At 39.7% G+C, this 20,195-nt stretch overlaps 1 protein-coding gene across 2 annotated transcripts in view; it reads right to left on the reverse strand.

The window, feature by feature from the left end:
* Window positions 1-1,759: 1,759 nt before the first annotated feature.
* The window catches only part of TMEM45A (transmembrane protein 45A), a 115,854-nt gene continuing 97,418 nt past the window's right edge, over window positions 1,760-20,195 (reverse strand). For both annotated transcript variants that reach the window (XM_023559049.2, XM_003418944.4), the window contains exons 5-6: window positions 9,583-9,728; window positions 1,760-2,281 (exon numbers count right to left, since the gene is read on the reverse strand). In XM_023559049.2, the coding sequence (XP_023414817.1) occupies window positions 2,182-2,281; window positions 9,583-9,728 (246 nt within the window). In that variant the 3' untranslated portion in view covers window positions 1,760-2,181. The remainder of the gene's footprint in view (window positions 2,282-9,582; window positions 9,729-20,195) is intronic.

Here is a 20,195-nt window from a genome sequence, read left to right on the forward strand (position 1 = left end):
TTGTTGGCTCCTTTATTGTCTGTCTCTCCCACTGAAATATAAGTTGGATGAAGACAGAGACGCTGGCTCAAGTGCCACTGTATTCCTAGTTTATCACATATTGCTTAATAAACTTTTGTTTGATGAATGGTTCATTGATATCCACAGGTTGATAATCAGTCCAGTTGCCGTTGAGTCGATACCCACTCATAGCCATGCCGTGTGTCAGAGTAGAGCTGTGCTCCATAGAATTTTCATAGGCTGATTTTTCAGAAGTGGATTGCCAGGCCTCTCTTCTAAGACATCTCAAACTTCCATCCTTTCAGTAAGCAGCCGAGCACATTAACCATTTGCACCACTCAGGGACTCCACAGGTTGATGAGACTGGCTTAAAAGCTAAGTTCCTTCATCCTAGACTCTTAGTGGTTAAGAGCTCGGCTGCTAACCAGCCGAGCTCTTAACCGAAAGGTCAACAATTCGATTCCACCACTCCTTGGAAACCCTATGGGGCAGTTCTACTCTGTCCTATAGGGTCGCTATGAGTTGGAATCGACTTGACGACAACAGGTTTGGTTTTTGCTCATTTCAAGCCTCACTTAACAAAATGAATGTGTCCAGTTCTTTGACCTGAAGAATTCACTCACCTCCTGCTTCAGTGTCACTGTGCCATACACCAGAGTGGATTTGTCAGTGCTTCTGTTAGTTGCCCATGTTTCACCTCTAGTGACACACAGAGTTGATTCTTTTCCTCTATGATTAGGCCATTGTGCAAAGATTCTGGCGTGCCTCCTTCCTATTATGGTCATAGCAGAGAATGGCCTTTCCCACTAATGCTGTATGAAATTAGCTGTCCACATCCTTCAATTTCATCTCAACAACTCTAGATTCATAAAATGTGACAGCGTAAAAGGCCTCAGAACTCATTCAGTTCAATTCCATTACTTTAGAGAGAAATACATGGTGAGTGGATCCCTGGGTTGTGTAAACAATTAATGCGTTCAGCTGCTAATCAAAAGGCTGGCAGTTTGAGGCCACCCAGAGGCACCTCAGAAGAAAGGTCTGAAGATCTACTTCTGAAAAATCAGCCATTGAAAATTCTGCAGAGGATAATTCTACTCTGATACACATGGAGTCACCAGGACTTAGTCTACGGTATGGCAACTGGCTGTACTTTGATTGTCAATGCCCACAAGACAGGTTAACGCAGAGTTAGAGTTAGAAACTAGATTTTCTGACTCTCCATTGGGGACTCCTTAGCCCACAGACCGGATGTTCCATAAAAGGCTTTTTCTTGTTTTCACCCCTCAACTACTTCAACAGAAGGAATGGCATGGTAACCCTTCTATGCTATGTGATGACATTTTACTATTTATAGATAACATTGCCGAGCCCTGGTAGCCCAGCGGTTAAGAGTTTAGCTGCTAACCAAAAGGTCAGCAGTTTAAACCCACTAGCCGATCCTTGGGAACCCTATGGAGCAGTTCTACTCTGTCCTATAGGGCCACTATGAGTCAGAATTGACCTGACAGCACTGGGTTTGGTTGGGTTTTGGTTAGATAACATCGTAGCTCTCCTTCCTAACTCTTTCATGGCTTTTCAACCATATGTCCTGGAGACCCCATCAGTATTGATATCTTTTATCTTTTCTAAAACATTGCACAACTCAAGTTCTGGCCTACTTTCCCATGGGGGAACTCAGGTGCTACAGAGAGAGGTGTCTCAGAAGAGGAATTTCAGTGTCACATAGTTGCTTCTTCATAACAGGGTGGTGGAAGTTCAATAACAAAGATCTGAAGTGTCTGAACTAAGGTGCACGCATTTATTGATCTCTCGTTGCAGCAACAAGATACACAAGTGTAACTCCATGTTTAACAAGTTACAGGTGGTAGCAAGCCCAGGTCCCTTGAGAATATCTATAAGGCAAATAAAACAACAGTTTTCGTGGTGTGGGCATCAAACTAGATGAGCTGAGAAGCCATTGCAGCCCCTGAATGCCACAATCAACCTGCAAAAGGAACGAGTCAGCAAAATTATTTCAAACCTAAAAAAAAAAACATTTAAATTCAAATACGTTAACAAAATTGGAAACACAGTACATTAAGGGTTATCCTTAGCCTAGAAGTCTCAAAACAAAAGGTCAAGAAACAAAACCATGAACAAAAGTAATACACAGAAGGGTTGTCTAGAAAGACCAGATGCCCGTCAAAATCCCATCTCTTCTTCCAATTCTTGTTCTCGTTCAGCATTTTTCAGGAGTCCAACTTCCGAGGGGCAGGCTCTCTTAAGTTTAGATTTAACCAACCTGAGAAGAACGAAAGGGGGTCTCGTGTTAGAGGTTGTTGGAAATAAAAAGCAAAGCAATATGCATCTATAATACAACAAACCTCAGGGTGTCTGTGAAAATGGGGCGGATAAGCCAAAAAGGAAAATCACCTTTATTTGGCTTTGGAGCTACGGAGAATTTTTGTGAATTAAAACAGGGTATAAGTAAACTGATACTACATGGCTTTCAAATGTATTAAATGATTGTCTAATTAGGCATCTTCATAACTTTTACCATTTCTAGAGACCCCTGGGTGGCGCAAACAATTTGTACTCAAATGCCAGCTAAAAGGTTGACTGTTTGAACCCACCCAGCAGCATATGGGAGAAAGGCGTAGTGACCTGCTTCCATAAAGATTATAGTCAAGAAAACCCTATAGAGCTTGGCTCTGTTCTGTAACACATGGGGTCACCACAAGTTGAAATTGACTAAAGGGCAACAGGTTTTGATCCTTTCTGAAACTAATAAGAGAATCTCTGAGCTGCAGCAAGCCGAGGTGAAACTGAGCTCAGCTGAGCCTCTCCGTCAGGACGGCGCTTGGCTGTGTATTGCAGAAAGGTGCCCTCTTGTGCGGGGAATTACACAAAGGCATCTCCTTTCCCAGGGCTGGAAGCCCCCGTCAAGCTCCGTGTCCACTCTGGGCTGGATTTCAGCCCTCCTCGGCCCTTCTGCGGGGCGTCTTTCTGCAGGCCACAGGCCGCTCAACTGCATGGAGTGGTCCCATCCATGACGAATTAACAAGCGCGAAGTCACCCTTGTGACTGTTTTCATACTTGAAGAGATTCTGGAGGTTTGGGGGAAGCAGCGATGATAATTTTTGACAGTGGAAGATGTGAAGGGTTTTAGTGGCAGAAGCTCAGTAGGCCCTTCACTTTCCTCATGTGAGAAAAAGAGCATATAATTAGAACTGGGCAAAGCTTTTCCTGTGCACAATTATCTGTAAAGACATCGTACTCTGACCGGATTAAAAAGATCATGGTTCACGTCCAGAAATCTGTAGGGAAATGCAAACAAGCCTAATAAACAAATCATCAAAATGAGGTTTTTCTTTTTCCTCCTTTTATGAAAAACTTCACCAGCCTGCTGGCAACTTATCCTTTATTTTCTGTTTTCTCTTTTCTTGCAGTGAAGACCTGACCTATCCCTTTACTTCTCTGAATCCCACTAGAATACGAGTTTCATAAGCATAGGGACCTTGTCTTATTTACTGCCCCAGTTCTAAAGTAAAAAACAATGCCTGGTATATAGTAGAGGCTTAACACACATTTTGATGAATCAATGGCCATTGGAGCCATCTTCTAGGGGTTCACATCACTCATCTATTCATAGAGACTAATTCTTTAGTCACTTTAAACTCAGTGTTGATTCCTTGAATAAACAACAACTGAGTTGCTGGATTTCCCTGTAGATTTTAGAGACTATACCTTTGTCAGGTTTGTCATAGCTTAAAATTTTTCCCAGTCTGTAGGTTCTGTTTTTACTCCTTTGGTAGAGTCTTTTGATGAACGTAAGTGTTTAATTTTTAGAAGATCCCAGTTACTAGATTATTTCCTGGTGTTTATGTATTGTTAGTTGTGGCTTGTATCCCGTTTATGTAATATATTAGGGTATCTAGTGTTAACTCTATTTTTCCTTCTAAGATCTTTATAGTTTTGGGTTTTATATTTAGATCTTTGATCCGTTTTGATTTAGTGTTTGCGTATGATATGAGGAAAGGGTCCTGTTTCATTTTTTTGCAAATGGACATCCAGTTTTGCCAGCACCATTGATTAAAAAGACTCTTTTCCCCATTTGATGGACTTCAGACCTTTGTCAAAGATCAGGTGACCACAGATGGCTGGATGGATTCACATCTGGGTCTTCAATTCTGTTCCACTGGTCAATGTGTCTGTTGTTGTACCAGTACCAGGCTGTTTGGACTACCATAGCTGTATAGCACGTTCTGAGGTCAGGTAGTGTGAGCCCTCCTACTTCATTCTTCTTCTTCAATAGTACTTTGCTTATCCAGGGCCTCTTCTCTTTCCATAGAGTTAATGATTAGTTTTTCCATCTTGTTAAAGAATGCTGTTGGTATCTGGATCATTTTTTTAGAGGTTAATTTACATGGTATTGCTTTCCTGATTTCCTTTTGTAGTTCTTGTTATCGATGTATAGGAATCCAACTGATTTTTGCATGTTTACCTTGTATCCCGCTTCTCTGCTGAATCCATTAGTTCCAGTAGTTTTTCTGTAGAGTCTTTCGGGTTCTCTCTATATAGTAACATATCATTTGCAAATAGGGAAAGTTTTACTTCTTCCTTACCTATTTGGATATCCTGTATTTCTTTTTCTTGCCTTATTGCTCTAGCTAGGACTTCCAGCACAATGTTAAATAGGAGTGGTGATAAAGGGCATCCTTGTTTTGTTCCTGTTCTCAGTGGGAATGTTTTCAGCCTCTCTCCATTAAGAATGAGGTTGGCTGTTAGTTTTGTGTGGATGCCCTTTATTATGTTGCGGAATTTCCCTTCTATACCTATTTTATTGAGAGTTTTTATCAGGAATGAGTGTTGGACTTTATCCAATCCCTTTCTGCATTGACTGAGATGATCGTGTGATTCTTTTGTTTTATTTATGTGGTGGATTATGTTGATTAATTTTCTAATGTTGAAACATCCTTGCATACCTGGTATGAATCCCATTTGGTTGTGGTGTTTTATTTTTTTGATATGATGCTGGATTCTATTGGGCAGAATTTTGTTGAGAATTTTAGCATTCATATTCATGAGAGATATTGGTCTGTAATTTTCTTTTTCTGTGGTGTCTTTGCCTGGTTTTGGAATCATGGCTATCCTGGCTTCATAGAATGAATTCAGAAGTATCCCTTTCTTTTCTATATTCTGAAATAGTTTGAGTGGTACTGGTGCAAGCTCTTCTCTGAATGTTTGGTAGAATTCTCCAATGAAGCCATCTGGGCCAGGACTATTTTTCGTTGGAAGTTTTTGTATTACCTTCTCAAACTCTTCTCTTGTTATGGGTCTGTTCAGATTTTCAACCTCAGTTTGTGTTACTTTAGGTAGGTAGTGTGTTTCTAGAAATCTGTCCATTTTCTCTAGGTTTTCAAATATGTCAAAGTATAATTTTTCATAGTACTCTCTTATGATCCTTTTTATTTCAGTTGGGTCTGTTGTAATGTCCCCTATTTCATTTCTTATTTCAGTTATTTGCATCATCTCCTGTTTTTCTTTTGTCAGTTTAGCAAATGGTGTGTCGATTTTGTTTGTTCTTTCAAAGAACCAACTTTTGGTGTTGTTGATTCTATCATTTTTCTAGTCTGTATTTCATTTATTTCTGTTCTAGTCTTTATTATTTCCTTTCTTCAGTGGCCGTGGGCTTGTTTCATTGTTCTCTTTCTATTTCTGTTTGATTTTGTCCCTTTTGTCTTTTTTGATGTGTGCATCTATTGCTAGAAATTGACCTCTGAGCACTGCCTTTGATGTGTTTCCACTCTCGTTTGATTCCAGGAATTTCTTGATTCCATCTTTGATTTCTTCTACTACCCAGTGGTTTTTTAGCAAGGTGTTATACAGATTTCATGTATTTGATTTTTTTTTTTCCTTGCTCTTCCAGTTATTAATTTCTACTTTCATGGCATTGTGATCAGAGAAGATGCTTGGTACTACCTCAATGTTTTGAATTTTGTTGAGGGTTGTTTTGTGACCCAAGCTGTGGTCTATTCTGGAGAATGTTCCATGTGCATTGGAAAAGAATGTGTACTTTGCTGCTGTTGGATGGAGTGTTCTATATACGCATATGAGGTCAAGTGGGTTGATTGTGGCCTTTAGATCTTCTGTATCTTTGTTGAGTTTCCTTCTAGATGTTCTACCCTTTACCAAGAGTGGTGTGTTGAAGTCTCCTACTATTACTGTGTAACTTTCAATTTCTTTTTATTAGTGCTGTTGGAGTTTGTTTTATGTATTTTGGAGCCCTGTCATTAGACACAGATATTTATTATGGCTATGTCCTCATGCTGGATTGTCCCTTTAATCATTATGTAATGCCCTTCCTCGTCTTTTATGGTGAATTTTGCTTTAAAGTCTATTTTATCTGAGACGGGTATTGTCACTCCATCTCTTTTTTGGTTACTGTTTACTTGATATATTTTTATGTTCTTTGACTTTTAATATGTTTATGCCTTTGTTTCCAAGGTGTATCTCTTGTGGGCAGCATATTGATGGGTCCTGTTTTTCTTTATCCATTTTGTCACTCTCTCTTTTTGGATCCATTTAAGCCACTTATGTTCAGTGTGATTATTGATAGGTATGAGTTTACTGCTGCCATTTTGTAGTGCCTCTTTTTTTTTTTTTTTTTTGGTGCTGCTGCTGTTTTCTTGTTCCTCTTACTCTCCTGTGCTAAATTCCTCTTGATCCTGGGTTTCTTTTTCTTACGTTTTTGTAGATTTTGTGTTTACTGAGACTGTTTTTCTTTATTTTGATGAGTTGGTTCATTAACTTTCTATGTGGTTACCTTGAAATTTACCCCATCTTCCTAAGTTTAAATCAGTCTTTTATCACTTGATATTGCCTTGACTTCATCTCCATTTGAAAGTTCTATGCCTACACTGTTTATTCCCTCTTTTATTGTTCTGACATTGTTGTCATTTACAGATTGACCTCTCTGGTTCCCTGTTCTAAATCTTTTAGTTTTGTTTTATCCTTGAGATTTAATTACCTAGGTTGGTATCTGGCTGATGCTTTCCTGTGTCCTTTATTCAGGTTGTTGTCTGATGTTGGTTTTCTAACCAAAGGACTCCCTTTAGTAATTCTTGTAAGTTTGGTTTGGGTTTTACATATTCCCTTAATTTCAGTTTATCGGAAATGTCCTGTTTTCAACATCATATTTGAGCAAGAGTTTTGCAGGGTGTGTTATTCTTGGTTGGCAATTTTTTTTTCTTGCAAGGTTTTATATACATCATCCCATTGCCTTCTTGCCTGCATGGTTTCTGCTGAGTCATCAGAGCTTAGTCTTATTGTTTCCCCTTTGTATGTGACTTTTCGTCTTTCTCAGGCTACACTCAGGATTCTTTCTTCGTCTTTGGATTTAGCAAGTGTGATTACGATAAATGTCTTGGTGATTTGATTATCCTATATGGGGATTGTTGAGGATGGTCAGCTTTTCATCTTTCATTATATTAGGGAAGTATTTTGTCAGCAAATTTTCAATGATCCTCTTTGTGTTTTTCATTTTCTCCTCCTCTTCTGGAACTCCAATCATATACAAATTTTTGCTTTTGATTATATCCCACATCGTTCTCAGGGTTTCTTCATTTTTCTTCTTTCTTTTCTCTGATATTTTCCCCAAAGCGGCATCTAAGGATTTGTCTTCAATTTCACTGATCTTGTCTTCCATTGTTTCAAATTTGCTCCTAAAACCAATTGCGCTCTCCATTTCTGAAATCTTGTTTATCTTTTGGCCTTCTAATTGCTGTTTTTGTGTGATTTCTCATTGTTTGCTTATTTTGACATTTTGTTCCTGTATTATTTTCCTGAATTCTTCCATTGCTTTGTCTGTGTTTTCCCTGATTTTGTCTATCTTTTCCTTATTTTTGTCTACATTTTCCTTCATCTCTTGGAGAGCCCTGAATATTAAAGTTTTTAATTCCCTATCAGCTAGTTTTAGTGCATTTTCTTCTACCAGAAGGTCAATTGATGTCTTATTTTGGTGGCTTTCTGGAGCCATCCTGTCCTTTTTTTTTTATGTTTTGATATTGTCTGCTATCTTTGGGACATTCAGGAATTATTTTCTTCATTTATTGATTGTAGATTTGTTTGTTTCCTTCTGCTATTTTGTTTTACTTGGTTACGTCTGGGCAGGTGGGCTGAGCATGCTTTGTTGCTTGCTCATCTGCTAGCACAATATTTCTCACCACCTTGACCAGATGGACAGTGCCAGTCACTCAGCTAAGGTGCAGCAGGGTGGAAGGTTCCGTGGGGGGAAGGGGCAGGAAGGAGTCATTCGTAGCATGTACTGGGGCCAACAGGGTAGGGTCTGGTAGTCTATGCCTGTGTTGCTTGGGGGTGTGGCGCTCAGTGAGCAGTGCACACAGGCAGGAGGGAAGGGAGAGAATGTGAACTTCTGTTGGAGTTCTGTAAAATTGCCCTTCCAAAGTCCCTGCCCACAGTCCTTGGTGACTGAGGTCCAAGATGGCGAATCTGGGTGGTGGTGAGGAACCATGTCCCACTGGAAAGCAGCAGAGAGCTCATATGAGGAAGATGGCTGGGGAAGGGGTGGAAAAGAATGTGTCCCTGTTTACCAGGTGCTTTGTCTCCTGTTGGGAGCTCCATGAAGTTGCCTTCCTGTACTCCCTGTCTGTGTTTCTTGGTGGCTGTAGTTCAAGACGGTGAATTCATGCCACATTTGCTGGTAGTGGACCTCCACTCTGTAACTCTCCTTATTCTCTGTTCTTTGTCAGTTTCTTATTCCATTCCGTGCTTAATCAAGTTCTTTATCCCCTCATTTGATGCTCAGGGTTCCAGGGTTGATGTTTGTATCTGTTTTACTTAGTTTTTCAGGCCTTTGCTGTAGAGGAACAGCATGATGCTTCTGTCTATAGCTCCATGATGGCCAAGGTCCCTGTCAAACAATTTCTGATATAATGTTCTGACAATCCACCAACTATGGCTGAGTTACAAACCACTCCCCAGTCAATGCCTGACAAACAGGTTTTTCAAGGCCTGTTATAATTTCAGGAGTGAGTTGGCCTGCCATGTGACCTCACTGAAAAGCATATATTTTTAAGCTCTTGCTGAAGTTTATGTTAGGAACTCTGGTGGCACAATGGTTAAAGTGCTTGGCTGCTAAGCAAAAAGTTGGTGGTTCAGACCCGCCAGCTTCTCTGCAGGGGAAAGATGTGGTGGTCTCCTTCCATAAAGATTTACAGCCTTGGAAATCCTATGGGGCAGTTGTACTCTGTCCTATAGGGTCGCTATGAGTTGGAATTGACTTGATGGCAGTGGGTCTGGGTTTAGGTAAGTTTATATTAAAATATGCCAGATCATTGAGATCTTGGTCTTATCTTTTTAAGAGCCTTATGAGAGTAAAACTGAAAAACAAATAAAACATGACTTCCAAACGAATGAAGCCTGTACTCAAATAGCCCTGAAAACAGGCACATGCCGAACTTAACCAGCTCATGCACATGCTTCAGCCCCTCAGGAGATGAGGCTCAGATGTCAGCCTAGAACAACAGAAGAAGAAGCCAAGTTTCACTCCATGGCAGAGCCAGTCTTAAGTCTAACACTTACCAGGTGACAAAGACATAAATTAATCCAACGATGATAAGGCTGAACATATAATGCCAGCAAAAGCAAATGGAGACAAACATAATGTTGTCATGATCCGTTGGCTCCCATGCAGGACCTCCACTGGGGGGATACAGCACAAAACCAATCTGTAATTTCATTTTAAAAAGCACACATTAGAATCACCAGCCACATTTCCAAAGGTGGTTCACTTCAAAATGCTGAGTTCCAAGATTAATGGTATGTTATACTCCCATCGGCTAAGCTGCCACAGATAAAATATTGATAAAACATAAGGTTTTGTTGCCTGTTTGAGTAATATGGATAGTTTATACCAGGCCATATTTTTGAACAAAAAACTAAAAAAAAAAAATAATAAATTTAAAGATCAGTGTTCACAAAACAAGGCTAAAGGGGCACACCAGCCCTGGGGCAGGGACCGGAAGGCAGGAGGGAACAGGAAGGCTGATAATAAGGAACCCAGGGTCAAGAAGGGAGAGTGTTGACATGCCGTGGAGTTATTAGCCAATGTCACACAATAATGTGTGCACTAACTGTTTGATGAGAAACTGGTTTGCTCTGTAAACATTCATCTAATGTTCAATTTAAAAAAAAAAGGAAAAAATAAAGATCAAGTTTCAGAGCATGAATCGTGATTCTCTTTGAGGACGGGTGGCCTTTCAGGGAATGCCCTAGGTTCCTGAGGAGTACAGTTTCACTCCGTTATTTCAAACGTAGAGCACAAAAGCTTCTAAAACAAATAAATGTCGCAATTAACATTATACTCAATGGTGAAAGGCTGAAAGCTCCCCTCTTCAGATCAGTAATAAGAAAAGGATGGCTGCTTTCACTACTTCTATTCAACATTGTACTGGAAGATCTAGACAGGGTAATAAGTTTAAAAAAAAAAAAAGGAAAGAAAGAAAACAAACAAATGAGCTAACAAAGAATTCAGCAAAGTTGCGGAATATACGATCAACATACAAAAATCAGTTGTATTTCCATGCACTAACAATGAAACGATCACTCCTATGTCAGTTTGGCGTAGTTTGGTAGCTTGCATGTTGCTGTGATACTGGAAGCTTTGCCACCAGTATTTCAAATACTAGCAGGGTCACCCATAGGGGAGGGGTTTCAGCAGAGCTTCCAGATGGACACTGACTAGGAAGAAGGGCCTTGAGATCTACTTCTAAAAAGATTGGCCAGTGAAAATCTTATGAATAGCAGTGGAACATCATCTCATATAGTGCCAGAAGATGAGCCCCTCAAGTTGGAAGGCATTCAAAATACGACTGGGGAAGAGCTGCCTCCTCAACGTAGAGTCAACCTTAATGATGTAGATAGAATAAAGCTTTCGAGACCTTCACTTGCTAAAGTGGCACAACCCAAAACGAGAAGAAACAGCTGCAAGGATTCATTAATAATCAGAATGTAGAATGTACAAAGTATGAATCCAGGAAAGTTGAAAGTTATCAAAAAGGAAATGGAATGTTTGAAAATTGATATCCTAGGCATTAGTGAGCTGAAATGGACTGGTATTGGCCATTTTGAATTGGACAATCACGTGGCCTACTATGCAGGGAATGACAAATTGCAGAGGAATGGCATTGCATTCATTGTCAAAAAGAACATTTCAAGATATATCCTGAAATGCAATGCTGTCAGTGATAGGATAATACCCATATGCCTACAAAGAAGACCAGTTAATACAACTATTATTCAAATTTATGCACCAACCACTAAGGCCAAAATAGAGGAAATTGAAGATTTTTAACAACTTCTGCAGTCTGCAACTGGACAAACATGCAATAAAGATATATTAATAATTACTGATGATTGAAAACAAAGAAGGATCAGTAGTTGGAAAATATGGCCTTGGTGATAGAAATGACACTGGACATTGCAAGATAGAATTTTGCAAGACCAATGATTTATTAATAGTAAATACCTATTTTCATCAACATAAATGACAGCTATACACATCGACCTTGCCAGGTGGATTACAAAGGAATCAAATTGACTACATTTGGAAAGAGGCTATGGAGAAGCTCAATATCATCAGTCGGAACAAGGCCAGCCATTGACTGCGGAACAGACCATCAATTGCCCATATGTAAGTTCAAGTTGAAACTGAAGAAAATTAAAATAAGTGCACAAGAGCCAAAGTACAACATTGAGTATATTCCACCTGAATTTAGAGACCATCTCAAGAATAGATTTGACACATTGAACACTAGTGACCAATGACCAGACAAGTTGTGGGATGACATCAAGGACATCATACATGAAGAAAGTAAAAGGTCATTAAAAAGACAGGAAAGAAAGAAAAGACCAAAATGGATGTCAGAAGAGAATCTGAAACTTGCTCTTGCATGTAAAGTAGCTAAAGGAAGAAATTATGAACTAAATGAGATGAACAGAAAATTTCAAAGGAAGGTTCACAAGGACAAAGTATTATAATGAAATGTGCAAAGAACAGTAGTTAGAAAACCAAAAGGGAAGAACATACTCACCATTTCTCAAGCTGAAAGGACTGAAGAAAAAATTCAAGCCTCGAACTGCAATAATGGAAGATTATATTGGCAAAACGCTCCTTAGAAGGAAGGATGGCGAGACTTCATTTTACATACTTAGGGCATGTTATCAGGAGGGACCAGCCCCTGGAGAAGGACATCATGCATAGTAAAGATGAGGGTCAGCAATACAGAGAAAAACCTCAATGAGCTGGAATGACAACTGGTTCCAACAATGAGCTCAAACACAGCAATGAATGTGTGAATGATACAGGACCGGGCAGTGTTTTGATCTGTTCTACATTGAGTCACCATGAGTCGGACCTACTGGATAGCACCTAACAACAACAGCAACATGGGCAAAATATTGAATGACACAGGAAGCATCAAAAGAAGAAAGAAGAAATACAGATCCACTGTACCAAAAAGAATTGGTCAACATTCAACCATTTCAGGAGGTAGCATGTGATCGAGAACTGATGGTATGCAAGGAAGAAGTCCAAGCTGCACTGAAGGCATTGGCAAAAAATGAGGCTCCAACAGTTGATTGAATATTACCTGAGATGTTTCAACAAACAGATGCAATGCTGGAAGCGCACACTCATCTATGCCAAGAAATTTGGAAGATAGCTACCTGTCCAACCAACTGAAAAAGATTCACATTTGTGCCCATTCCAAAGAAAGATGATCAACAGAATGTGGAAATTATTGAACAACATCATTAATATCACACACAAGCAAAATTTTGCTGAAGATCATTCAAAAATTTTTGCAGCAGTACATCGGCAAGGAAATGTCAGAAATTCAAGCAAGATTCAGAAGAAGACATGGAATGAGGGACATCCTTGCTGATGTCTGATGGATCTCGGCTGAACGCAGAGAATACCAGAAAGATGTTTACCTATGTTTTATTGACTATGCAAAAGCATTCGACTGTGTTGTTCATAACAAATTACAGATAACATTGCTGTCATGGATTGAATTATGTCCTCCCCAAAATGTGTTTAGCAATTTGGCTGTGTCATGATTTTCAGTATTGTGTGGTTGTCCTCCATTTTGTGATTGTAATTTTATGTTAAAGAGGATTAGGGTGGGATTGTAACACCCTTACCAGGTCACATCCAATGTAAAGGGAGTTTCCCTGGTGTGTGGCCTGCACCACCTTTTATCTCTCAAGAGATAAAAGAAAAGAGAAGCTAGCAGGAGAGGGGGAGACCTCATAACACCAAGATAGCAGTGTCAGGAGTAAAGCGCATCCTTTGGACCCAGGGACCGTGGACAGAGAAGCTCCTAGTCTGGGGGAAGATTGATAAGGAGGCCGACAGAGAAAGCCTTCCTATGGAGCTGATGCCCTGAGTTTGGACTTTTAGCCTGCTTTACCGTGAGGAAATAAATTTCTCTTTATTAAAGCCATCCATTTATGGTATTTCTGTTATAACAGCACTAGATGACTAAGACAATTGTGAAGAACGGGAACTCCCAAACACTTAATTGTGCTCATGAGGCACTTGTACATAGACCAAGAAGCAGTCTTCAAAAAGAGCAAGAGGATAATACATGGTTTAAAATCAGGAAAGGGTTGTACCCTTTCACCATATTTATTCAATCTGTATGCTGAGCAAATAATCTGAAACGCCTAGCTCTATGACGAAGAGGGTCAGTTCCATCAGCATTGAAGGAGGATTCATTAACAACCTGCGATATGCAGATGACACAATCTTGCTTGCTGAAAGCTAAGAGGACTTGAAGCACTTGTTGATAAAGATTAAAAACTATAGCCTTCAGTGTGGACTACACCTCAACGCAAAGAAAAGAAAAATCCTCACAACTCGACCAATAAGCAACATCATGATAAATGAAGAAAATATTGAAGTTGTCGAGGATTTGATTTTACTTAGATCCACAATCAATGCCTGCCTTAGTCATCTAGTGCTGCTACAACAGAAACACCACAAGTGGATGGCTTTAACAAAGAGAAATTTATTTTCTCACAATCTAGTAGGCTAGAAGTCCCAATTGAGGGCATCAGCTTCAGGGGAAGGCTTTCTCTCTCTGTCAGTTCTGGAGGAAGGTCCTTCTCATCAATCTTCCCGTGGATTAGTTGCTTTTTCAAGTAGGAACCCCGGGTCGAAAGGATGCACTCTGCTCCTGGTGTTTCTTTTTTGGTGGTATGAGGTCCCCAGCTCTCTGCTTGCTTCCCTTTCCTTTTATCTCTTGTAAAATAAAAGGTGGTGCAGGCCACATCCCAGGGAATCTCCCTTTACATTGGATCAGGGATGTGACTTGAGGAAGGGTGTTACTTCCCACCCTAATCTTCTTTAACCACAGGCAGAGATTAGGACTTATAACACTTAGGAAATACACAAAATGGAGGACGACCACACAACACTGGGAATCATGGCCTAACCATGACACATATTTTGGGGGGACACAGTCCAATCCATGACAATGCCCATGGAAGCAACAGTCAAGAAATCATACAATGTATTGCATTGGACAAATCTGCTGCAAAAGACTTCTTTTAAGTGTTAAAAAGCAAAGATACCACCTTGAGGACTAAGGTAGTATCTTAGGGTGGGTTTTCTAGAGAATCAAAACCAGTGAAGCAAATGTATATTAATATATATGGAGAGATTTATCTCAAGGAAATGGCTCATGCAGTTGTGAAGACTAGCAAGTTCCAAGTCCACGGGTCACGTGTGAGGCTGGAGGCTTCTCCTGACTCTGTGGTTGCAGGGGCTGATGGACCCAAGATTGACAGGTAAGAAGACAGGCTGTTGGCTCACAGGGCTGCAGATGCTGACAAATCCCAAAATCAGCAGATCAAATGACAGTTTTCTGACTCACAGTACTACGGAAGCTAATGAATCTCAGAATCAGCAGGTTAGACAGCAGGCTGCTAGCTTAATCCCCAAGAACTGGAGGTCAGATTATGACAAATCAGATGCAGGACTCAGAGTGAATGAGCTTTGCCAGAACATCTATATGTATAGGATGCTGGCCACACCCCCAAGGAAACTCCCTTTTCAACTGATTGGCTGCTCACATCAGATCACAAAATGTAGGAAGATTATATCAGATCATAAAATTGAGAATGATTACATCAGATCACAAAATGGAGGATGACTACATCATTATACAACTGCCAGACTATGCCATTACACAACTGCCAAACTACATCATTACATAACTGCCAAACTACATAATTACATAACTACCGAACCACTAATGTCATGGTCCAGCCAAATTGATACACAACCTTTACCATCATAGTCCACCCCTTGTCACCTCGGCACCTGTACACAGCTCCTTAAACCATATACAATCTCTAAATAAAGACAATTACAAAGTCCTATTTGTACCCAACATGATACAACTAGCATGCATACAACTGAAAACACATTGTAAGCCCTGTTTACATCTTACATTTTACAGTAAGTAGTGAAATAAGGGAGGGAAGAAAACAAAAATATTTGCTCTCTATATGTTCATACACACATACATGGGAGCCTTGGTGGCGAGTGGCGAGTGGCGAGTGGTTAAGCATTCAACAGCTAACTGAAAGGCTGGCCTTTCAAACCCACCAGCTGCCCCACAGTAGAGAGATGGAGCAGGCTTCTTCCATAAAGATTTACCTCGGAAAAACTATGGGGCAGTTTATTACACACGTTTGTATATATACACATACAGACATGTGTAATAAAACAAGAAAGAAGTAATCAAAACAATTACAGTCCTTATTTCTGTGACTGGTCACATGGTCATATTTTCTTCCGCCACCTTTTTATTACCTCTTGAGCTAAAGCATTGAATAAAAGATCTGTACGTAGTGGGCCCATATCATAAACTCAGACTGATCCACGCTTATGTTCCTTGCACCATCATCCCACACGCTTAAATGCCATTCCCACACATACTCCCCGGGTTTCTGTTTGCATATATTAGAAAAGCCAAGCAGTTCTTTTGGAATGTAGCATGCCAAACCCTGGGTAACACTTTGTACTTCTCCTTTTGGGGCTCATCAGTACTTAAGCTTAGTTATAGCTCTAGAAGCAAAAATAGGTTGTGAGGGTGGGTCTTGTAAGACATCTGCCTCAGGCAATGCCCCAGGCAATGACTCAGATGCTAACCCAGGTGATATCTCAAAGGCTCTTCAGACATAGCTGGGTTAATCTCATCAGAAGGAGGTGGTGGGGATAATGGTTCTCCTGGGAAGGGTGGCTTAGCAAAGATGGAATAATATCTTCAGATGGGAGTAAGATGGTTGGTTCTGCTGGCAGGAGTGATTCAACATAATTTAGGGGCTCAGTGTCCTCAGATTACTGATTATCTGCCCATATGTTCCCATTTCAAGTTTCAGGATTTCACTTCTTCCCAATCAATGCCCTCCCTTTAATTTCAGACACCATTCAAAGTTCGGAATTCCTTTGGCATTGTAATTCATCCACTTTTATGATAATACTCTGGGTTTGATTTTTGGCAGTATTAGCTCTGTTATTACAAGAAATAAGACTTTCTTTCAGGGCACAAGTGTCAACTTTCAGGTGTTTTATGCAGCACTTGAGCTGTAACTCTGAAGCCTTGAGCTCATCTCTTTCTTTCACCACTTTGTCTAGCAAAAGAAGAACCAACGAACCAGCCTACTTATCCTTTTCTTCCTGATAAAATTGTAGAAAAGTATCAAATACGCAATCACCCAGATTTCTCACAAATATTTGACCCACTAATGATAGTATGCATATTTCTATTGCCACATCACACTGAGGATTAACAGTGCCTTCTTGAGGCAGTGTCGTCAGTATCTTTAAGACTAGTCAGACTTGAGAGCCAATTCAGAAAACTCATCCTTATGATTTTGTTTTTCTAGAACCACTCTCAGTACCAAGTGTCTTAGGCTGGGTTCTCCAGAGAAGCAAAACCAGCGAAGTGAATATACATATAAACATACAGAGAGACATTTATCTCAAGTCAGTGGCTCATGTGGTTGTGGAGGCTGCCAAGTGTCAAACCTGTGGGTCAGGTGTCATGCTGGAGACTTCTCTTGACTCACATGGCTGCTGAGGCTGACAAACCCGAGATTGGGAGGTCAGAGGTATGCTGTTGGCACATGGGGTTGAGGAAGCTGATGAGTTTCAGAATCAGCAAGTAAGGCAGCAGGGTGCTAGCTCAAGACCCAAGAACTGGAGATAAATTGGTGATGAGCCAAATGCAGGATCCAGAGTGAATGAGCTTGGCCAGAACATCTACATATATTGGAATCAGGCCACACCCCCAAGGAAACTCCCTTTTCAACTGATTTGCTGCTCACATCAGATCACAAAATGGAGAATCATTACATCAGATCACAAATGGAGGATGATCATATCAGATCACAAAATGGAGGATGACTATGTCATTACACAATTGCCGAAATACATGATTACACAACTGACAAGCTATATCATTACATAACTGGCAAACCACCTGTAATCATGGCCCAGCCAACTTGACACACAGCCTTGACCCTCACAGTAAACCTGACCCAAGCCACGGTATTTTCAATCTCCTCATGTGCATGCAAGGGCTGGACAATGAATAAGGAAGACCAAAGAAGAATTGGTGCATTTGACTTGTGGTGCTGGTGAAGAATACTGATTCTGTAAATCCAGTAAATCTTCATGGCCTTGGATTTTCAATGAGTTCTTATATAAGACTCAAAAAATACAAGCAACCAAAGAAAAAATCTGTCAAATCTAACAAATCTGCCTTGGCAGAAGTACAGCCAGAATGCTCCTTAGAAACATCCTCAGAAGTGAGGCTGCCAAGACCTCATCTGTCATACTTTGGATATGTTATCAAGAGGGACTTGTCCCTAGAGAAGGACATCATGCTTGGTAAAATAGAGGGTCAGTGAAAAAGAGGAAGATCCTCAATGAGATGGATTGACACAGTGGCTGCAACAATGGACTCAAACATAGCAACAATTGTGAGGATGGTGCAGATTGGCCGGTGTTTTGTTCTGTTGTACACAGTGTCACTGTGAGTCAGGATCGACTCAACAGCACCTAACAACAATAACAACAAAACAATGAAAAATCTGAAAATGAATTTAGAAAAAGAATTCTATTTACAATAGCATCAAAAAGAATAAAATACTTACGAGTAAATTTAACCAAGAAGGCACAAGACTTGTATACTGAAAACTACAAACATGGTTGAAAGAAATTAAATAAGACTTAAATAAGTGGGAAGACATCCCATTTTCATGAATTGGAAGACTTAATATTGTTCAAATGGCAATACTATTCAAAGCAATCTGCAGATTCAATGCAATCACTATCAAAATTCCAATGTCCTCTTTTGTGGAAGTGGAAAAGTTGATCCTAAAATTTATATGGGATTGCAAGGAAACCCAAATAGCCAAAACAATCTTGAAAAAAGAAAAAAAAAAAGTTGAAGGACTCTGCTTCTCAATATCAAAGTATACTACAAAGCTATAATAATCAAAAGAGCATGGTACTGACATAAGCATAGACATATATATCAATGTAATAGAACTGATAGTCCAGAAATCTATGGTCAATTGATTTTCAATAAGGGTGCCAGGACCATTCAACAGGGGAAGTAATTGTCTCTTCAACAAATGGTGCTAAGACAACTGGATATTCACATGCAAAATAATGAAGTTGGACCCCTACCTCACACCATACATAAAAATTAACTGAAGATGGATCAAAGTCTGAAATGTAAGAGCTAAAGCTATAAAATTCTTAGAAGAAAACATAAAGAGAGGTCTTCATGGCCTTGGATTTTCAATGAATTCTTAGAAAAGACTCAAAAAATACAAGCAACCAAAGAAAAAAATAGATAAATTGAGTTTCATCAAAATTAAAAACTTTTGTGTATCAAAGAACACTATCAGAAAGTGAAAAGACAACTTACATAATTGGAGAAAGTATTTGCAAATCATATACCTGATAAGAGTCTAGTACCCAGACTACTTAAAGAACTCTTACAACTCAACAACAAAAAGACAAACAACTGAATTTAAAAATGGGCAAAGGCTTGAGTAGACATTTCCCGAAAGAAGATATACAAATGGCCAAGAACCACATGAAAAGATGCTCAACATTAGTAGTCATTAGAGAAATACAAATGAAAAACACAATGAGATACCATGTTACTCCCACTCCAAAAACCAAACCCGCTGCCATCGAGTCAATTCCAACTCATAGGGACCCTATAGGACAGAGTAGAACTGCCCCAGAGAGTTTCCAAGGAGCGCCTGATGGATTCGAACTGCAAACCCTTTAGGTTAGCAGTCGTAGTGCTTAACCACTATGCAACCAGTGTTTCCGTTACACCCACTGGGATGGCTAAAATCAGAAAAACAAAATAACAAGTATTGGTGAGGATGTGGAGAAATTGGAACCTAAGGCATTACTGGTGGGAATATAAAATGGCAAGAAACAGTTTGGCAGTTACTCAAAAAGAAGAACATAGAATTACTATATAACCCAGCAATTCTACTCCTAAGAACTGAAAATAAGTATTCAAACAAAAATTTGTACATGAGTGTTCATTGTAGCACTATTCACATAGTCTAAAGATGGAAACAACCCAAATGTCAATTAACTGATGAATGGATAAACAAAATGTGGTATTGCATACAATGGAATATCATTCAGTCATAAAAAGAAGTATCGATACGTGCTACAGCTTGGATGAACCTCAAAAACATTATGCTAAGCGAAAGAAGCCAGACACAGAAGGTCACATATTGTATGGAAGATGCAGTATAGTTAAGTCCATAGAGACAGAGCCCCTGGTTGCCAGGGGCTGGGGAGAGAATAAATAGGAAGTGACTACTACTTAATGGGTATAAAGTTTCCTTTTGGGGTGATGAAAACATCTCAGAAATAGATAGAGGAAATGGTTGCACAACATTGTTAATGTACTAAATTGCACTTGATTATAGACTTCAAGATGGTTGGTTCTGTGTTAGTGAATTTTAACTCAATAACAATAAATAAGTGAATGAATGAATGTCAGGTCTGAAGAATCAAATGAAATACATAACTGAGATAATTACACTGACAGTTGTAACAGCGTCCTTTATTTAAT

The sequence above is a fragment of the Loxodonta africana genome, chromosome 20 (assembly GCF_030014295.1).
Source record: "Loxodonta africana isolate mLoxAfr1 chromosome 20, mLoxAfr1.hap2, whole genome shotgun sequence".
Classification (NCBI taxonomy): Eukaryota; Metazoa; Chordata; class Mammalia; order Proboscidea; family Elephantidae; genus Loxodonta; species Loxodonta africana.